At 39.0% G+C, this 19,533-nt stretch overlaps 1 protein-coding gene across 2 annotated transcripts in view; it reads left to right on the forward strand.

The window, feature by feature from the left end:
• Positions 1-19,533, forward strand: part of Klhl2 (kelch like family member 2) — an 87,939-nt gene that overhangs the window by 50,520 nt on the left and 17,886 nt on the right. For both annotated transcript variants that reach the window (XM_048330313.1, XM_048330314.1), the window contains 8 exons: positions 605-714; positions 3,599-3,715; positions 5,379-5,528; positions 11,677-11,794; positions 14,789-14,986; positions 15,404-15,505; positions 16,785-16,913; positions 17,278-17,418. In XM_048330313.1, the coding sequence (XP_048186270.1) occupies positions 605-714; positions 3,599-3,715; positions 5,379-5,528; positions 11,677-11,794; positions 14,789-14,986; positions 15,404-15,505; positions 16,785-16,913; positions 17,278-17,418 (1,065 nt within the window). The remainder of the gene's footprint in view (positions 1-604; positions 715-3,598; positions 3,716-5,378; positions 5,529-11,676; positions 11,795-14,788; positions 14,987-15,403; positions 15,506-16,784; positions 16,914-17,277; positions 17,419-19,533) is intronic.

Raw genomic sequence — 19,533 nt, forward strand, 5'->3', positions numbered from 1 at the left:
CCCTCCCTCCCTCCCTCCCTCCCTCCCTCCCTCCCTCCCTCCCTCCCTCCCTCCCTCCCTCCCTCCTTCCTTCCCTCCTTCCCTCCTTCCCTCCCTCCCACCACATCTATAGAAAATGGCCAGAAGTGGCGCTGTAGCTCAAGTGGCAGAGTTCTAGCCTTGAGCAAAAGGAAGCCAGGGACAGTGCTCAGGCCCTGAGTCCAAGGGCCAGGACTGGCAAAAAAAAAAAAAAAGAAAAAGAAACCAAGAACAAAATAATACAAAACAAATCCAGCAAGATTCCTTCCTGGAGGCTCCTTGAGTTTGTGGAAGCTGGTTCTTACCCAGAGGAAGTGCAATTGGGTTTTCCACTCTTGGGTTAGATTAAGAAACATTTCTGAAACCAAGTACAGTGGCTCAAGGTGCAATCCTGGCATTTAAGAGGCTGAAGCAGGAGGATTGACAAGTTCAAAGCTAGCCGGGGTGAGTGACAAAGTGAGTTGTAGGCAGTCTATGGTAAATAATGAGCCCCTGTCTGGAAAAACTGGGGGGAAAACCCACAGTAGAAACATTTTGTTAAATATTAACCTTTTGTTAATAACTTTCCCTTTTAATCCTTAAACAGAGCAACACTTTGCAGATGTTGTAGTTAGTGAAGAATTTCTCAACCTTGGCATCGAGCAAGTATGCAGCTTAATCTCTAGCGATAAACTTACCATTTCCTCAGAAGAGAAGGTATGTATATTTTTCTTCTCCTGATGTATAGTCACCCAGTATAAGAAAGTTTCCTGTCTTTATTTCTATATATTTAATAAACTTGTTAGCCTATGTGAGTAGTGATAACCAATCTTGGATATAGCAGATGGTTGACTCCTATGTAAATCACTTCTTAGAATCTAAATGATTATACATTAGAATTTTGTTCTTGACATCCACAGCAATAGCTTGGACACATTAAGCTATCTAAAACAAGTACCTTTTGGGTAAAAGGTCTCTTTGCAGTACAGCTATATACTTATAAGGATTGTGGTTCAAACTCCATATTTCTCACTAAAGTGATGTTACCATGTTTTGAGTTGAAAGAAATTTCCAAGGGCCAACGTTTTGGCTAGTTTTTGATGGAACATCCTTGGTTATCTACTTCCTTGAGTGTGGTTTCCTGCAATTTAAACCTCATCCTTACCCCTACTTCTTCCTGCCTTCCTTCCTTTTTCCCTCCTTCTCTTCAGCTACTTTTGGATGTGGCATCTTTCATATAGTTGGAGTCAGAAGCTTCTCAGTGAACTGTTCTTTTTTTTTTTTTCCTTTTGGGGCTTGTGGTTGGTTAGCATATGGGAATTTGGGCAGAAAAGCTTCTGAAAACCTATTATGCTTAAAGGAAACGAAAGGAGTTTTTCTTTTTGAGTATTTTACGAAAGGAGTTTTTCTTTTTGAGTATTTTGCATTTAAAGTTATATACATTCTTTATCTCCCCAGACAGACATCTCAGCTGGGATAAAAAGACATATTCAGTTATACTACTGCAATAGGAGACAGTGTGTAAAAGAGATGTGCATAAACTTAGCATACTGCATAGAGGATTATATTACAGTTATCACTTAATAGACACATACCGAATACTAGCTATTGATTTGGGGTCCAAGGTATGAAATGAACAAAATAGTTTTCTTTACTTACAGCCTGATGTGGCAATCAGTGGAGTAAATAGCTGATTACAGAATGCTGTCAAGGCTTTCTTGGGATGTTAGTGAGGATTAGCATTCAGCTTGGTGTGGCGGTATGAGCTAGTCTAACATTGAGTTTGGGCTGGAGATGTAGCAGTGTACTAGAGTGCTTGCCTAGCAAGTGCAGGGCCTTAACTCATTCTCAGTACCAAAAGGGGGCGTGGGGGCGGGGACGGCAGGTTTGAGTTTGCTAGAGAAATGGGGATAGTGGGAATGAGAAGAACGTTGCAGAGAGATGGGACAGAATATACAAATACAAAGAAGGGTGAAGAGAATAATTTCATAATTGCAGTTTATTCCAGTTGGAGTTTAGAATATGTTGGGGAGGATGATAGGTGAAATGAAAAGATGGCATATTTTCTCAGCTATGTTAAAGATTTACTCTAGTGATGAAGAGTCTCGAGGATTTTAGCAAGAGAAAAATACCGTGATAAGACCTGCATTATAGAAATGTCACGAGAGTAATTCTGCTTTACTACTGCTACCTAACAAGCCTCTCCAGAATGTAGCATAAGCAGTAGCCGTCTTATTATGTCTGTATTTCTGCAATTAGAATCCTATAAGGCACAACAGGGACAGCTCCAGTGTCTGAGATTTCAGCCTGTGTGGTCCACAAGTCTGCAGATAACCTGCTTAGTTCTACTGCAGCTGAAGACAAGAGGCTTCATTTCTTCTTGATGTGATATCTTGTGTGTCTAGAGTACTCCTTTCTTGACTTGTCTTGCTTTTGGGGGTAAATGATTAGTTATTTTTCCATATCCCTTTCTCTTCTTCTCTTCCTTTCCTGTAACTTGCTCAAGTTTCCATAGCATGCTGGTTACAAGGAGCCTAAAATGAAGTGAGGATCAGAGAGGATATTGAAGTCATGTCAGTGAGCCAGACATTGTGGTTAGGAAAGGTAGAAGCAGGGCTGGGGAGAAGACAGAATTGAAAAGCTGTAGGTAGAATTAGCAGAAATTAGACTATCTTGTTCTCTTTATTTGTATCTAGCACCTTACACATAGAAGTACTTAGTACTGTTGACATTGAATTCAAGAAGGATGTTAATTGTAATGTGCATTGCTCTTTTACTATATCAAAATAACCTATTTTCTATTTAAGCAAACATTTGTATATTGTCATACGTTTTCCTATGATCTCAGATAGGTCTCCATTCTGGGCGGTCATTTTGTAGGAAAACATGGTGTCCATATTAGCTTATTAGTTTTCTTTTAGAAGAACATTGTAAATAGCATGCCCTTCCTGTGTAGTTTGTAAAAATAGATCAGAACATGATATAGTATATTCTATTATATGTCAAAGTGGAATCAACCTATTTTATAGCCCTGGGGTTTTATAATTGTGTGGTCCAACATTTGGGTGTAAACCAAAAAAAAAAAAAGGTAAAATTATTTGTAATGGCACATGATTTCATTGCAGAATAATATTGCTTTACTTATTTGGGGCACTTTGTTCTACAGGAACTTGAGGTTCAAAATCTATATAAGTAGAACTTAATTTGGAAAGCTTATAGATAGTGAAATGTGATAGGCCATCATGTCATAGCTACTATTCAAGACAAGGGGGAGTAGATAATATCTCATAAAATGCTAAGTAAGTAACAAACGAAAGAGTACTTGCTAAATTCCATACATTAAAAGGAGAAAGAAAAAAGTGGAAAGAATATGTTCATATATCACAAATCAGGATTTTGAAAAAAAAATTGACCCGTGGATAAACTTGGGTGTCTTTGCAAGTGTTGTGTATAAAATATACTATGTATATAAAATAGTCTGGTTGGGATACATTCCATGTAGGTGTGGAAATGACCAACTAAATGCTAATAAAGTTTTGTATGTACATGACTTGATTTATAATGTACTACTTAATCTTCCTTTCTCCATATTTTCTGCAAGGTGTTTGAAGCTGTCATAGCTTGGGTGAACCATGACAAGGATGTCAGGCAGGAGTTTATGGCTCGGCTGATGGAACACGTGCGGTTACCTTTGCTTCCTCGGGAATATTTAGTTCAGGTACATGCCCATGCAAAACTTATGAGTATGCATAGTGTCTTGTCATTGACCTGACAGTGCCTAGTGCGTCCCCCCACCCCCTGTGATAAGAGCTTCAGAATAAAGATCCCTGAAATAAAGGAAAGAGGACAGTAAAAGCACCTGCGTCTTGGTAGCAGCTGTTTTTTTTTAGACCATTCCTTGTTCTTAGAAATTCACTTCCATCCTGTTTCTGGTTTGGATAAACAAGTACTAGAGCTTTTTGAGGTACTCTTGGTAGTAATTTAAGAACATGTGAATAAATGTACCTGTGGCTCAGTATTACTGCTTTACATCTTCTTTGCTCTTTTCTTTTGATAGCCTCTTCTGATTCCCCAGCATGATGGGATTTCGAGATATGACCCAAATACTATTTAGTCCTACTTCATAATTTCACAGTGACATGTATGTGGTTTCTTTGTTTCTAAGCTGAAGGAAAACAGGTTATTTGAAATAAGACTAAAAGATTCTTTTTTTTTATCAATACACACACACTGAAATGCACTTAATAACAAAATTAAATGCACAAAACAAGATTTACTAACACTTATTTTTTTTAATTGGCAGCATTGTTGCATTTGTGGGTTTTTTTCCCCAGAGTAGCACCTTGAGTTAGTTTCCATTCTTTATAATTTTACTAATTTTAATTGATGATCCTCTGAAAAGGACTTTCTCCTCCCTGAGGTTTCATTCTATTTTGCTTATTCTTATTAGTCCCTGAAGTATAAGATTCTTATAAGTCCTTGAAGTATTTAAAAGTTTCTCTTCTTTTTTTTTTTTAACTATCGCATCCTTTTAGGAACATTACAGTATTATTTTATGTAACTAAAACCACCTGAAGATATATTTCTTTATTAAAAGATTGGATCTGAGTATTACAGGGTTCCCTGAAGCCTTGTTATCTAATGTGATTTGTTTTGGTCATCTGTTATTAGAATAAAGAACCCCAAACTCCTGTCTTGTATTGGATTTTAAGCATAGCCAGAACAAAATTTATTTATGAGGGTTTAAAAAAAAATATTTTTCCCCCAGATATTTCATTTGATCTCTTGTGTTCGAGGAAGAAGTATCATTAACTTGTTAATATTGCTGAACCTGTTTGAAAAACTTGTCACTTAAGTTTCTTCTTTTCCTTTTTTAACTATTTAACTTGATGTTTAAAGATAAGGACAGGTGGGCTGGGTATATGGCCTAGTGGCAAGAGTGCCTGCCTCATACACATGAGGTCCTGGGTTCTATTCCCCAGCACCACATATACAGAAAATGGCCAGAAGTGGTGCTGTGGCTCAAGTGGCAGAGTGCTAGCCTTGAGCAAAAAGAAGCCAGGGACAGGGCTCAGGCCCAGAGTCCAAGCCCCAGGACTGGCCAAAAAAAAAAAAAAAGATAAGGACAGGTGAATATAACCAATGAAAGAGTTCATCATTTTCTCTAGCTGACATTGAAGAGTATTTAACTTTCATTGCAGTTCTCTTTGTTACTTACTTGTTTTTCTCTGTACACCAGATGATTGAGCAGAGATAGAAAGACTGATGTAGAGAGGATAGTTACTGCTATTTTTTCCACTCTTTTTTTACTTGTGTTTTCTTTGGAAGTTTTATCATGAAATAGCTATCCCTCATGGGCTACGTCTGCTCTTTTCTTGCAGAGGGTTGAAGAGGAAACATTGGTCAAGAATAGCAGTGCTTGTAAAGATTACCTCATTGAAGCTATGAAGTATCATTTGCTACCCACAGAACAGCGGATATTAATGAAAAGCGTCCGAACTCGACTAAGGACACCCATGAATCTTCCCAAAGTAGGATCTATTGTTCACATTTGTTAGTACTTTGTCTGGAGGCTTATAGTGAGCTGATGATATTTTTGATCATCTGACTTCCCATGTTCCATTATTGTAGTTTGCCTGCACTGTAGTTGTGCCTGAGAATGCATTGTAGAGTGTATGATTCAGTCTCTCCCACTGATTTTATGTGTTAAGGGTGGGAATTGTTATTTGATTTTTATATACTGCATGATGTCACTTTTTGGAGTGGAAATTACCTGGTTTTCCCCCTTCTTCTGAATTTTACAAGCTCTTGGTATAACAGAAAGCAGTAGCTGTTGTCAGAAGAGGGATGTCATACTGTGCAGAAAGATTTCTCTGTAAACAAGGTGGTTATATGTCTAAAAACTTAGCATTTTCATAGACTTGCATATTAGATGTAAGGATAAGATAGCATCTTTAGTTCCTCTGCTTCCTATCCACAAATCCTATTGATGGTTTCCCACACTTCACTTGTAGCCATCTCAGCTTAGATTTCCCGTCTTTATATAGTTCCAGTGTATACATTTTCCTATTCAAAAGTTCGTGGTCTCCATGTTTTTAGTTGTGGTCATTCATGATTTACTGGTTTGATGTTTCTTGGAGTATAACCCATCATTTCTGTCCCTCTTTTTGCTATTCTGTTTGTATCTTACAGACCATCTCTTGAAGTTCCATAAGCTTTTTTTTTTTTAATGCATTTCCTTTTAGCTCATATGTGTGGAGCAATGCTAGATTAAGAAATAAGAATTTGTTATCTCTATAATCACCTTTAGTTTTATTCTGTCCTTTCCATTTAAGTATGTCATTAAATCCTTTCACTTTAGTGCATTTATTTACTGTCTTCACAAGTTTTATTTCTAGAGTCCTTATGTTTAATTGCTTCACATCTAAATTGATGTTGTTTGTTGTTGTTTTTTAACCCAGGGTTAACACCTGTTCTCAATTTAGAGCTAACTGCCGTTTTTGCTGTTGTGTTACTTACTTGTTTTTCTTGATTGTTTTAACTTAAAATAGACCATAAGCTTGGTGTGATGGCATACAACTATAATCCCAACACTTACAAACCCAGGCAGTAGAATCTCAAGTTCTTGACCAGCCTACATTACACAGCAAGACCTTGTTTCAAACAAGCAAGCAAACAAATGAAAATACCCCAATAAAATTCTTGGTGACATCTCAGTAGAAATATCCACCCAAAGACACAGCCTGTTTGGAGAAACTTTCTGTCTATATAATTGTGTCTATTATCTGATTAAAAAATGAGTAATGTGACATGGAACATTTGGTCACATGAAATGGATTTAAAAATGGCATGAATTTTTAAAAAAGTGTTCTGCATGTTACTCATTACTACCCCTTAGAAGTTACAGTGCTTTTCCCAAAATACTCTAAATTTTTACTAAGAATTATCACCGCAGAACAAAAGATAGTGACAAGGCATTCACTACCTGCTCTATTTTGAAAATTGGTATTTGCCTTTTTAAAATGTTCTGATCTCTCCTCAGTTCTGCAAGATTTTTCAAAAATAATTGTAAGTGGCTCAGTAAGTACACCAGCTAGTTCCCTTAATCTTAGTGTGCATGCCAGCAGGTCTGCTGATTTTCAGTGTCACGTTTTCCAAATACCCCTTTACCTGCTTTTTTAAAATAGCCATCTTTATAAGTTTTCATTACTTCTTATTTTGTCCATATTATTTGGTGTCAGTTTTTTTGTTTTTACAGAAATTAAATTGTAGTGTCAAACTCTTGACCATTAATGTAAATTTACCATTTCTTTTCATGCTAGTCTTTCTAATTTTTTTCCAATTTACACCTACTTGTAAAACATTTCATATTTGTAAGAAAAAAACAAAACAACAACCCCAAAACAAAAACCTCATCTGACTTGTATAGTTCTTCTTGTGGTGTCTTTAGTTGTGCCACAGAGAGACCTTTAGAGTGAAAATGAATATTTTCTAATATATGGAAGTTTTAAACATGTTACTTTGGTTAACCAAGTATTTGATTTTCTCTTTTGTAAAGCCTGTGGTCTTCTGTTAAGTTTACAGTGTTTCTAGACTGCTCTAGAGGCCCTTCCAAAGATGTTATGCTTTTGGGCTTATCAATTCCTTAACTTGGATTTCATGGCGCGCACACACAGATCCATAAGGCTTCTCTTTGATCCTGCTTCTTCAAAGTGGCTAAGAAGGAGGGGGAGCAGACATTGCATAGCAGTGAGTAATCCTTAGCAATGAGCAGCACTGTGGCTTTGATTTTGCATAATCTACTTTCATGATCTCTTCTCGATCGATGTTTATAAATCCACATACAATTTTTTTTGTTTTCTTTTGTTCAGTCGTGGGTCTTGAACTTGGGGCCTAGGTGCTGTCCCTGAGCTCAAGGCTAGCACTGTACTACTTTGAGCCACAGCTCCACTTCTGTTTTATTCTGGTGGTTAATTGGAGATGAGTCTCACATACTTTCTTGCCTGGGCTGACTTTGAACTGCCATCCTTAGATCTCAGCCTGCTTAGTAGCTAGCATCACAGATGTGATGCGCTGGTCTGCATCTATTTTTTTTTTTTTTTTTTGGCCAGTCCTGGGCCTTGGACTCAGGGCCTGAGCACTGTCCCTGGCTTCTTCCCGTTCAAGGCTAGCACTCTGCCACTTGAGACACAGCACCGCTTCCGGCCGTTTTCTGTATATGTGGTGCTGGGGAATCGAACCTAGGGCCTCGTGTATCCGAGGCAGGCACTCTTGCCACTAGGCTATATCCCCAGCCCTGCATCTATTTTTTAAGAGGTGCTTGTGTTAGAAGCTTTTCAACACACCATTTTATTATTTTTGAGTAGCTATATTCAGGACTAATTCCAAACAGATGAGCAAGAACAAAGTAGAAGTCAGTTTCTTTCTTCTTTTCTTTCTTTTTTTTTTGCTGGTCCTGGGCCTTAAACTCAGGGCCTGAGCACTGTCCCTGGCTTCTTTTTGCTCAAGGCTAGCATTCTACCACAGTGCCACTTCTGGCCGTTTTCTATGTATGTGGTGCTGGGGAATCGAACTCAGGGCTTCATGTATACAAGGCAAGCATTTTTGCCAGTAGGCCATACTCCCAGCCCCTAGAAGTCAGTTTCTTATGCATATATATTTCATAGTAGTTATGAATTTCATTGTATTCATGATGATGAATCAAGTAAAACAAGCTGTGGTTACATTATTGAGATTCTTATCAGATCTGGTAATATTTCTGCCATAACAATAACTTAGTCCTTTTAATACTAGATTCTATCTATCTATCTATCTATCTATCTATCTATCTATCTATCTATCTATCTATCTATCTATCTATTGCCAGTCCTGGGCCTTGGATTCAAGGCCTGAGCACTGTCCCTGGCTTCTTTTTCTCACGGCTAGCACTCTGCCACTTGAGCCACAGCGCCATTTCTGGCCATTTTCTGTATATGTGGTGCTGGGGAATCGAACCCAGGGCTTCATTTATACAAGGCAAGCACTCTTGCCACTAGGCCATATTCCCAGCCCCCTAGATTCTTCTTTTATGAACTTATTCTATTTACCTATATAATTTTCTTTTAAAAATCTCAAACACTAGTTTTGCATTTGTTCATTTCCAAACATTAGTAGGATACTGTAAGGCACTTGGAAATCATCATGAAAAACTATGTCTATGTTTTGCTAGTAGTGTATTTGGTTAACTAACCAAATGCAGTTCTCTGTAATCTCAATCTTTTAAAATTTTCACCAACGTCTTACAGCCAAATATTTTTGTGTATCTATTCAAATTTCTACTTGAAAAGTTAGGATGTTTGCTAGGTGCACCAGTGGCTCACACCAACAGTCCTAGCTACTCAGGAGGCTGAGTTCTTAGGATATTGGTTCACAGCCAGCCCAGGCAAACAAATCCAAGGAACTTGGATTTTTAGGAAACTTTACAATTTTTAGGAAACTTGATTTATTTTGATTTATTTTTTATTTTTTGAGACTGGGACTTGAGCTGGATATCTGACACTTTGATTCACTGGTTGGCACTCTACTACCTGAGCCACACATTCAACTCCAGGAAACTTGACTTTGCAGGAGACATTTTAACTAACATTGCATACTTTAATTGACCTACATTTCAAGATGATCACTTGAATTCACTTGACTCCCTGCTCCTTGTCCTCCACCAATATTACGTGTAACTTTTGCCTGTGTAAGATTTTATTCTTTTATTGCATAAGTTGTGTAGTATTTCAGCATCTAACAACTCTTGCTGATTGCAGGTTAGTTTGTAGCTTGGTTCCTTTATCTCTTATCCTGCTTTCTTGTCCTACCACGGTACATTCTTCTTGTTTCCTCTGTCGGTGGTTTCTAAAGCCCCAAATCCCCATTGTATTTTATCTCTCTGGGAAGAGTAAAGGACACATGTTGCTTTTCTTAGAATAACACATTTTCTCTTCCATCCTCATTTTGATATGCAAAAATGAACTGTTGCATAGAAATCATGAATTTCAGAGCTTGAGATAAACATAGAATCTGTAAGTGTTACTTCCCAAGGATTTAAAATATATTCTTTTATGTAGTTTTTTTAAAAATCCAAATCTTCAATATTGTAACTATTGAGAGTTTTTAGATTTTTCAACATACCAGGTTTATTTTGGTGCATATATACTAATTTTGAGGTTTAACATCTCCATCCCCTCCTTTTTGGTCCTAGAAGGGGATTTTCTTTGTTAACTCTTCATTTTGTCTGAAGTCAGCACTAGAATGACAAACTTAGAATAAATTCTTTGGTTGGTCTATGTTCTATTTTATTTTGGGTCTCTAAAATTCTTTGTTGTTTAGGTATTAAACATGAGTTTCTTTTTGGAAGCTTGAGACTTGATCTGATTGAAGAGTAGTATTTTCTTTGTTCCCAGCTTGCTGTAATACTAAATGTAGCTAGGTCATTGCTTAGTCAATATTGCAAACCTTCCCTATTGGTATGTCTGAGTTACTTCATGTTCTGTTTGTTCTGATTTTTTTTTGTTTCTTTTTATTATTGGTCCGTCCACCCTGTCATCATCTCATCTTTTTTTCCCCCTGAAGTCTTTACCATTCTTGATAGTTATCCATGGAAGACATTATTAACTGCTTCCTTGATTTGATAGGTATATTTTCTGTGTTGTTAGAATGTGCCTGTGGGGCTCAGGACAAGACAGCATACTGGCTTCTAAATTCCATCTGTCTCAGGACGCTAGTTACACTCCTTTCAGGAAGCTTTCACCAAATTATAGCAACTTTCTATTATCTGATTAATGGTAGCAATTAGTATGTACTAATCAAATAGCATTTGGATCCCATATAATTACATATTATTGAATTATTTCCTGGTTTTTACTTTCTTACTGAGATCTATAAGCTTTTGGGAGATAGAAACCGCGTCTTAAATTTCTTGGGTGTAACACCTAGCTACCACAATTCTGGACAGGTAGAGATGGTAGGCACTTAGTAAGTCATTATTGAGTTGAATTAAGGACATCAGTAGACTTGATTTATTCTAGGCAGTGTGTTTGTTCATTGTGTTTTGTAGCTTCTCTATTGTTTGTCTTCCTGATTTTATTTGTGGGGCAAAGATGGTTTTCTCCTTGAGAGCCAGACATCTGTGCTCTTGTCAACTCCAATTCAATTATTTCCCTTATTTTTGTGATCTCTCTTATCCCTTCCCTATCTTTCTTTTAATACATTATTGTCCTTTTCACCTCACTTACCTGGTACTATGCATTCCATGTGTCTGTTCTCCTGGACCATAGGGGCCTAATGCCTGGTCGTCCACAGACCAGGGCGTGATTGCCAGCAAGCCCCCTGACACACTGCAGCCTTGCTGGTGCTGACTGCCTGCTGTTTTTTGTTTTGTTTTTTTTTGCCTCAAATGCTGCTTTTGCTTGAAGGATCAGAAACTGAGTTTCTGAAATCCTTATTTATGACTTAAGTGTGCTAGATTACAGAATTACAGTTCTAACACGTACCCCCTTGTGGATGTTTATTACATGTTGGTCAGGTGGTTCTCCACAGCTCACCCCTATCATCTGCATCCTAACACCCTACACTGCTCTTTGTAGGGCATTATTAAAGTCTTGGAGTATGTAATGGTTATTTGTTCAAGAGCTGACATTTTTGCCCCTCTAGTTGATGGTGGTGGTTGGGGGCCAAGCACCTAAGGCTATCCGAAGCGTGGAATGCTATGACTTCAAAGAAGAACGATGGCATCAGGTGGCAGAACTGCCTTCCAGGAGGTGCAGGGCAGGTAAGCACGATGCATCCTGGCCAGTTCTCTACTGCAGGTCCTTGAAGGTATCTTTCTCAGGTCTTGACTTTGCTCATTGGAAGAATGTCTGTGAGAAAAGCTTTTATCGCAGAAGCTGTGGTTAAGAAAGTTAAGGGCTTCCTATACCTCACTTTTAAGACACTCAGGGTGGGGCGTAGCCCTCCGATCACTAAGCTGCAGAAGCTGGGGTGTGCTTGGTATTTTCTTAGCTCCGTCAACTGAAATATCAAGAGAGGAAATCTTTAGCTTGAGACTCTTAGTTCTGGGTGTCTAACTCATATATTTGTTGACCGTATTTAGTAAAAGTACATCCTAAGAAGCCATTGCAGTGCTTGAGAATCATTCCTGGAACCTAAACTTAGATCTCTAAAGTCTTGTCTCCAGTCATGCACTGAGTTCTAAGTAGAATGGGTCATTTCTGTAATGGTAGAACTTCCACAGTGTATCTTGGAGATTGTTAAAAATCAGTATACCTAGAGTTACTTCATCTTTAAGAGTTGCGTAGAAGCCAAGCACAGTGGCTCAATGACCTGGTATAGTTGGTGGGAGTATGTGGGAGGCAGAGAAGGATTAAAGTTCAAAGCCATCCAGTGGTCAAATATTAGTAAGATCCTGTCTCAAAGAATCAGCTGGTGCTTGGAGGTAGGTATATGCAAGTCATCCGGCTATGGGAGGGATGAAGGTAGAAAGATCACAGTCCCATGCCAACTAGGGAGAAGAAAGTAGGAACAAAATCGAGAGACAAAAGATAAAAAGGGGCTGGGGATATGGCCTAGTGGCAAGAGAGCTTGCCTCGTACACATGAGGCCCTGGGTTCGATTCCCCAGCACCACATATACAGAAAACGGCCAGAAGTGTCACTGTGGCTCAAGTGGCAGAGTGCTAGCCTTGAGCAAAAGGAAGCCAGGGAAAGTGCTCAGGCCCTGAGTCCAAGGCCCAGGACTGGCCAAAAAACAAAACAAACAAACAAAAGCAATACTTGTAAAACCATTTGGTGTAAACCAACTGAACAACTCATGGGGGGAGAGGGAAGGGGGAGGGGGAGGGGGAGGGGGGGAATGAGGGAGGAGGTAACGAATAGTACAAGAAATGTACCCAAGGCCTAACATATGAAACTGTAACCTCTCTGTATATCACTTTGACAATAAATAAGAAAAGAGAAAAAAAGTAGATTATATTTAAAAAATAAATAAAGCAAAAAGAGATAACCATGTCTACCTGTCTGATGCTTCTGATATAACATTGGCCTAGAATGTATGAGGCCCTGCATTTGATTTCCAATACTACAAAATTGTTATCTAGGATTTTATATTGTTTTAGGTGTAGTATTCTAGGTTTTTGTTGTTTTTGGGGTTATTTTTTGGGGGGTGGAGGAGATGGAGGTTTGAATTTGAATTTGGGGCCTTATACTTGCTAGGTAGGAGCTCTATCACCTGAGCTACTCCACAAGTCCTTATTGTGTGGATTACTTATGCCTAGGCTGGCCCGGATTATGATCTTCCTATCTGTGCTTCTTTGCCTCACGGAGACGAAAGGTGCTACCACGTGCCCAGTCTTTGTGCTTTACCCAATAGCTAGAATGACAAGTGTGTAGCTGAGATGACAGGTGCAAGCTACTATACCTAATCCTTGGTCAAATTAGAGTCTCTCAAACGTTTTTGTAATCTTGTGTGCTTTACATGAATTAAAGCTTATTATTTCCATTTATTTAGATTATTGTAAATTTATTTCATCAATACTTTCTTTTTTCCCTTATAGATTTTTTGTTGTGTTGTTGATGTGGAGCTTGAACTCAGGGCCTGAGCTTTTTTGCTCAAGGCTAGTGCTCTACAACTTTGAGCCACAGCACCACTTCCAGTTTTCTGATGGATAATTGGAGATCAGAGTCTCACAGACTTTCCTGTCCTGTCCTGGCCTGGCCTGGCCTGGCCTGGCCTGGGCTGGCCTGGCCTGGCCTGGCTGGCTTTGAATTGCTATCCTCAGATCTCAGCCTCTTGAGTAGCTAGGATTAAAGGCGTAAGCCATTGGCCCCCAGCTCCCTTATAGATATTTTATATCATCTGTTAATGATGCCTTATCATAAGTGGCTATTTTGTTTCAAAGTTAATATTCATTAAAAAATTACTAAGTCATTGTACAGAGAGGTTAAGTACAACACATTTTGATCAGTGTCCTCCATGTCCTTCCTCCCATCCCTACCCTCAAGTTGTTATATAGTTCAATTTTTACATAATATTTATTGAATATAATGACCGCATATGCTTACATTTCCTCCCTTACTTTTTGGGTGGAGGAGGGTTGCTGGTCATGATACAGTCCTCTAGTCTCTCCCTTATAGTGAGGATTACAGGTGTGAGCCAATTATACACAGATAGTTTTTATTTTTGAGGTGCTGGGCCTCCTACCTACTAGGCCAGTACTCTACTACTGAATTCCATCCCCAGCCCTCTAGTTGATAATTGAACATTAAAACTATGTTTAAGCCAGGCTGTGGTGACTCATACCTGTAATCCTCCTTATCCAGGAGGTTGAGATCTGAGGATCACAGTTTGAAGCCAGCCTCAGCAGAAAAGTTTATGGGACTCTCATCTCCAATAAACGACTCAGAAAAAGTTGGAACAGGTGCTGTGGTTCAAGTGGTAGAGTGATGATAGCCTTGAGAACAAAATGGCTCAGGGTCAGCATCCAGGCCCTGAGTTCAAGCCCCAAGACTGCCCCCCCCCCAAAAAAAAGCCAAAACTATTTTTAATGTTAGGTTACTCTCAACAGTGCTTCAACAGCACTTCAGCGAATTCCTTACATATATACCATTGTGCATTTAGGATTATATGTTCTTGCAGATGGGTGGTATGTTTAGGGTCTGTTTTAGTCGGGACACTTCGAGTAACAGACTCTAGTCACAGCAGCAGATGTCTTCGGATAGTGGCAGCGGTCTGGTTGCATGGTCATCACCAAATGCTGTGTTTTCTGCAGGGATGGTGTATATGGCAGGACTGGTTTTTGCTGTTGGTGGCTTTAACGGCTCATTAAGAGTTCGCACTGTGGATTCCTATGACCCCGTGAAAGATCAGTGGACCAGCGTGGCTAACATGCGAGACCGGAGAAGCACTTTGGGAGCTGCTGTGCTAAACGGACTGTTATATGCAGTGGGGGGCTTTGATGGGAGCACAGGTAATTTCCCTTCCATCTTTTCTGCACTGGTGTTTCCATTACCACAGTAAAGCACACCAAATACATCGAGGCAAAATTAGGACCCATTTAATGTTTTAGCAGGTATTTTATTTAAAGACCTTCAGTTGTATAAAGAATGTCTTTACAGTTTACACTAGAAAAATTCTTTGCTTAATTTCTGTCAGTATTCGTCAGCTGCCAAACTAAAAAAGCTTGTAAATGGCAGTATCTAGGATAGAAGCTTCTAGAAAAGCCGTTCCTTTCTATCATGTGATTCACATGCTTAGGTTCCTCCATTTTCTTCTCTTCATTTTAGCCTAATGTAAAACACCTGATGATGTAGTTTTCCTTATTCATGTTTTTATATAACAACGGACTCTTTGGAGGAGAAATGAAAGGCATTGTGCTTTATTGTAGGCTTATCATCTGTGGAAGCATATAACATAAAATCTAACGAGTGGTTTCATGTGGCTCCAATGAACACCAGGAGAAGCAGTGTGGGCGTGGGTGTTGTTGGAGGTAGGTGCTGGCATTTCTTCCAGGTGAATGTTTCCAGGTAGAGGGCTGCTTGTTCCAGAACGTGCTTCTTCCAGTGATCTAAGCACTCCTTTATCAATGGGCAAGCACGTTATCATTTTAAAAAGGAAAAGTAATATTTACTATAAAGTTTAATTAACCTCTTTGAAACCAGCTCATCTACAAATATTAACTTATATAAAGTCCAGTCTTACCCTCTGTATTCCCTCTGTGTGTGTGTGTGTGTGTGTGTGTGTGTGTGTGTGTGTGTGTGTGTGTGTGTGTGTGTTGAAGCATCCTATATCAAACTACCAACTGGCTTGTTGTGGGGTTTTGTGTGTTTGTTTTTGTGGTTTGGGGGGTTGAACTCAGGGCTCCATGCATGTTTGAGAAGCACTGTACCATTGAAGTATAGAACCTCCATCCCTGTCATCTGATCTTCATACAGTTGTTGGAGAAACAAACCAAGGGGCACATAGAGTTTTTTATGTGGAGCAGGGCTGTTTAACATTTGGGGGGTGGATTGCTGCAGTTAGCTTATTTATATTTTTCTTTGTTCCCCGATAGAATATAAAGAAAGTTGTAGGAGTGTGTGTGTGTGTTTTTTTTTTAAAACAAAACATAAAACATCGGACACAGGCAGTTTCATAGGTTTCCATTCTTTTTCTCTGTGAATATAATTCTCTGGGGTGGGTGGGGCGGGGAATTGGAGCTTCATTGAGATATAATGCAAATACAATTTGCCCACTGAACTTACACAGCTCTTTGTGCATCTAGCACCAAACTCATTTTAGAATACTTTTATGAATCCCCCAAACCACTTATACTTATTGTAGCTACAAACCTCATCTTCCCGGGACCTAACTACCACTGCTTTACTTTCTGTCACTACACAGCTTGCTCTCTTCCGGTTTCATATAAATGAAGTCTGACAGTCATATCTAGTTTCAGTGCCAGCCATGATGGTGTAGTATTTATTAATAATACTTCATGGCTTTTTATTTCAAAATAACTACCCCAGTCTACTTACTAAGATTACTTTGCTATTGAATTCTGTTTTCCAAGAGGTTGTCCCCTTTTATCACCTAGTATTTTCTAAGGATATAATGAGTATACTCTTTGTGTCCTGTCAGGTGAATGTATAAAACTATGAATATATAAAACTAGCATTTTCCTATACACCTTGCCCATGTTCATGGGATTTGGTCAGTCCACTTATCACCATTAGGCAAGGCTGTAATCAACGACACATTATAATTATACATTTTATATGTTTGTTTAGGTTTGCTCTATGCTGTGGGGGGTTATGATGGAGCTTCTCGTCAGTGTCTTAGCACAGTAGAATGCTATAATGCTACAGCGAATGAATGGACCTACATAGCAGAAATGGGCACCAGGCGCAGTGGAGCAGGTAAATGGGAGCCCAGGTGGCAGGTGAAGCAAGGGGATAATGGAAGGAAGGGGTGCACATATCTCTATGTTACCTGAAAACATGCCGATTTCAGTGACACTACTACTGTCTTCTGCTTGTGTGGGCAGTGGTAATAGACCAATTACTTTTCTTAGGGAGTTATTTTCAAAAGGATTATATTAAAGAACTTTTACAAACTTCTGTCTTACGACATGTTATCTTTATTGTGTATCTTTTTTTTTTTTTGAAAAATAGTTCTTAATTCTTAGGTTTAAATACGAGGCATTTAGATAAACACTGATATGTTACACATTTCTTGTCCCTCTTGTATTCTGATAGTTTGATTGTTGTTGTTTTTTTCTAGGTGTCGGTGTGTTAAACAACTTATTATATGCTGTAGGAGGTCATGATGGCCCTTTAGTACGAAAAAGTGTTGAAGTATATGATCCTGCCACAAATACATGGAGACAGGTTGCAGATATGAACATGTGCAGAAGAAATGCAGGTATTTGTCTGACTTAAAATGACAAAGCCTTGAATTAAGTAGTTTCACTAGTATATTATGTATTCCATTTCTTTTTCTGATTTAGCCTTTCTGATAGACTTTGAACTCTTTAAAGATAGGCATTTATATAGTAAGCTTATAGAGTCAGTGTCCAGGGCTGGGAATAAAGCTCTGTGATAGACTACTTGATTAGAATGCGCAAGACTCTGGGTGTGACTTTTAGTACTGCTTAAATAAATAATAGGGAGGGAGGGAGGGAGGGAGGAAGGGAGGGAGGGAGGGAATAAAGACCAGCCAGTCTTAACATAGTATCTGGATTCATCACCACTAGACAAGGCTATACAACATAGCACATTGTTGTGACACTTGAGTTAACCTGGAACTTTTGCTCGCACCTACTTTTTGGTGATGAATGCAAAAACTGATTGGTTAAGGGTAGAGATCTTTTTAGCTGATATTTAAATTTTTTACTACAAACTTAAAAATAGTACTGTTGATTATGAGGTAAGCCTCAATCTCCAATTATTTTGCTTTTAGTCTTTTTTTAAAGGAAGAGTCTAGTTTTCTTCTTTTCTTTTTTTGAGTATTGACAACATAATCACACAGTAGAAAGCCCAGTTCTCAGGGAACATGTCTAGTTGTGCACATACTTGTACCAGGCTGAAAAGCTGATTACCTGACTCTGAAGGGGAAGTGTGAAGATGTAACTAAAATTGGTATAGTTCTAGATTTTCAGAAAATGGGGGGGGGGGGGGGAAGGCTGTAGCAACAACAACGAATTTTAAGAATAGACAAGATGAGAGAGCCAGCTGAAGTCGTGCTTTATTCCAGGTAACTTTTTGATACAATTTAATAAAAAACAACAACAACCAAGCACAGTAGATGAGTGAAGTGGTTGCCTGAGTAACTAACATCTTACCCTGTTAGAAATACACTGTATACTAACTATAAAAAGTAAATCTAGGGGCTGGGGATATGGCCTAGTGGCAAGAGTGCTTGCCTCCTCTACGTAAAGCCCTGGGTTCAATTCCCCAGCACCACATATACAGAAAACGGCCAGAAGTGGCACTGTGGCCCAAGTGACAGATACTAGCCTTGAGCAAAAAGAAGCCAGGGACAGTGCTCAGGCCCTGAGTCCAAGGCCCAGGACTGGCCAAAAAAAAAAAAAAAAAAAAAAAAAATTTACATTACTCAAATGTATTCAACCAGCTGAATACATTTTTATATAAACTCAATGATAAGATGTTCAAAGTAACTCACTATTTTCTTTATAATCTGAAACAAATTTGTATTAAGATCTGCCCAGTCCTTCTGTTCTGTTGCCTTAGGGCAAGAACCTTATCCAGGCACCTGAATTGGGAAGGAAAGGCTTTCAGGTTTAAAAGGGAAGAGAGAGAACAGTATGCATATTTGAACTCTCAATTTACAAGTCAGATTATGAAGTGACCTAAGATATCAAGAGTGGTAGTTTACACCTGTGATCCTACTTAGAAGGCTGAGTTCTCAGGACTGCAGATTTACCTCCAAGTAACCACCAGAAAACAGGAAGTGGTGCTGTGGCTCCCAAGTGGTAGGGCTCTGGCCTTGAGCAGAAGAGCTCCAGGATAGACCCCAGGCCCTGTTTTCAGTCCAGCCCCATGACAACCAAATAAATAAATAGAAAAAAGAAGTGCTGGGTGTGGTAGCAAGGTTCTGTAATTTCAATACTCAGTTGAAGCTGGAGGACTGGTACAAGCGGGGGCCACTTAACAAAACTGTCTGAAGACACAAGCAACAGTAAACAAAAATCAAACTGAGGCACTTGTAATCTTAGCTACCCGAGGGGCTGAGATCGGAAGACTGCAGTTTGAAGCCACCCTGGGCTGGAAAGTCTTGTGAGACTCTCAATCACTAGAAAAAACAGAGTTGGAGCTGTGGCTCAAGTGGTAGAGCTCAAAAAGTGTAGAGACCACACCCAGGTCCTGCATACAAAGCTGCCAGACCGACACAAAAAAAAGAAAGTGGAAGCAAAATGGCAAATTGTGGCTTTCAGAGTGGAGCATACTGGCTGTCGGTTTTCCTGACATTGATTATGATAAACCCACAGACTGGAAGCACCAAACACTGCCGGAAGAT

The sequence above is a fragment of the Perognathus longimembris genome, chromosome 21 (genome assembly GCF_023159225.1).
Source record: "Perognathus longimembris pacificus isolate PPM17 chromosome 21, ASM2315922v1, whole genome shotgun sequence".
Taxonomy (NCBI): Eukaryota; Metazoa; Chordata; class Mammalia; order Rodentia; family Heteromyidae; genus Perognathus; species Perognathus longimembris.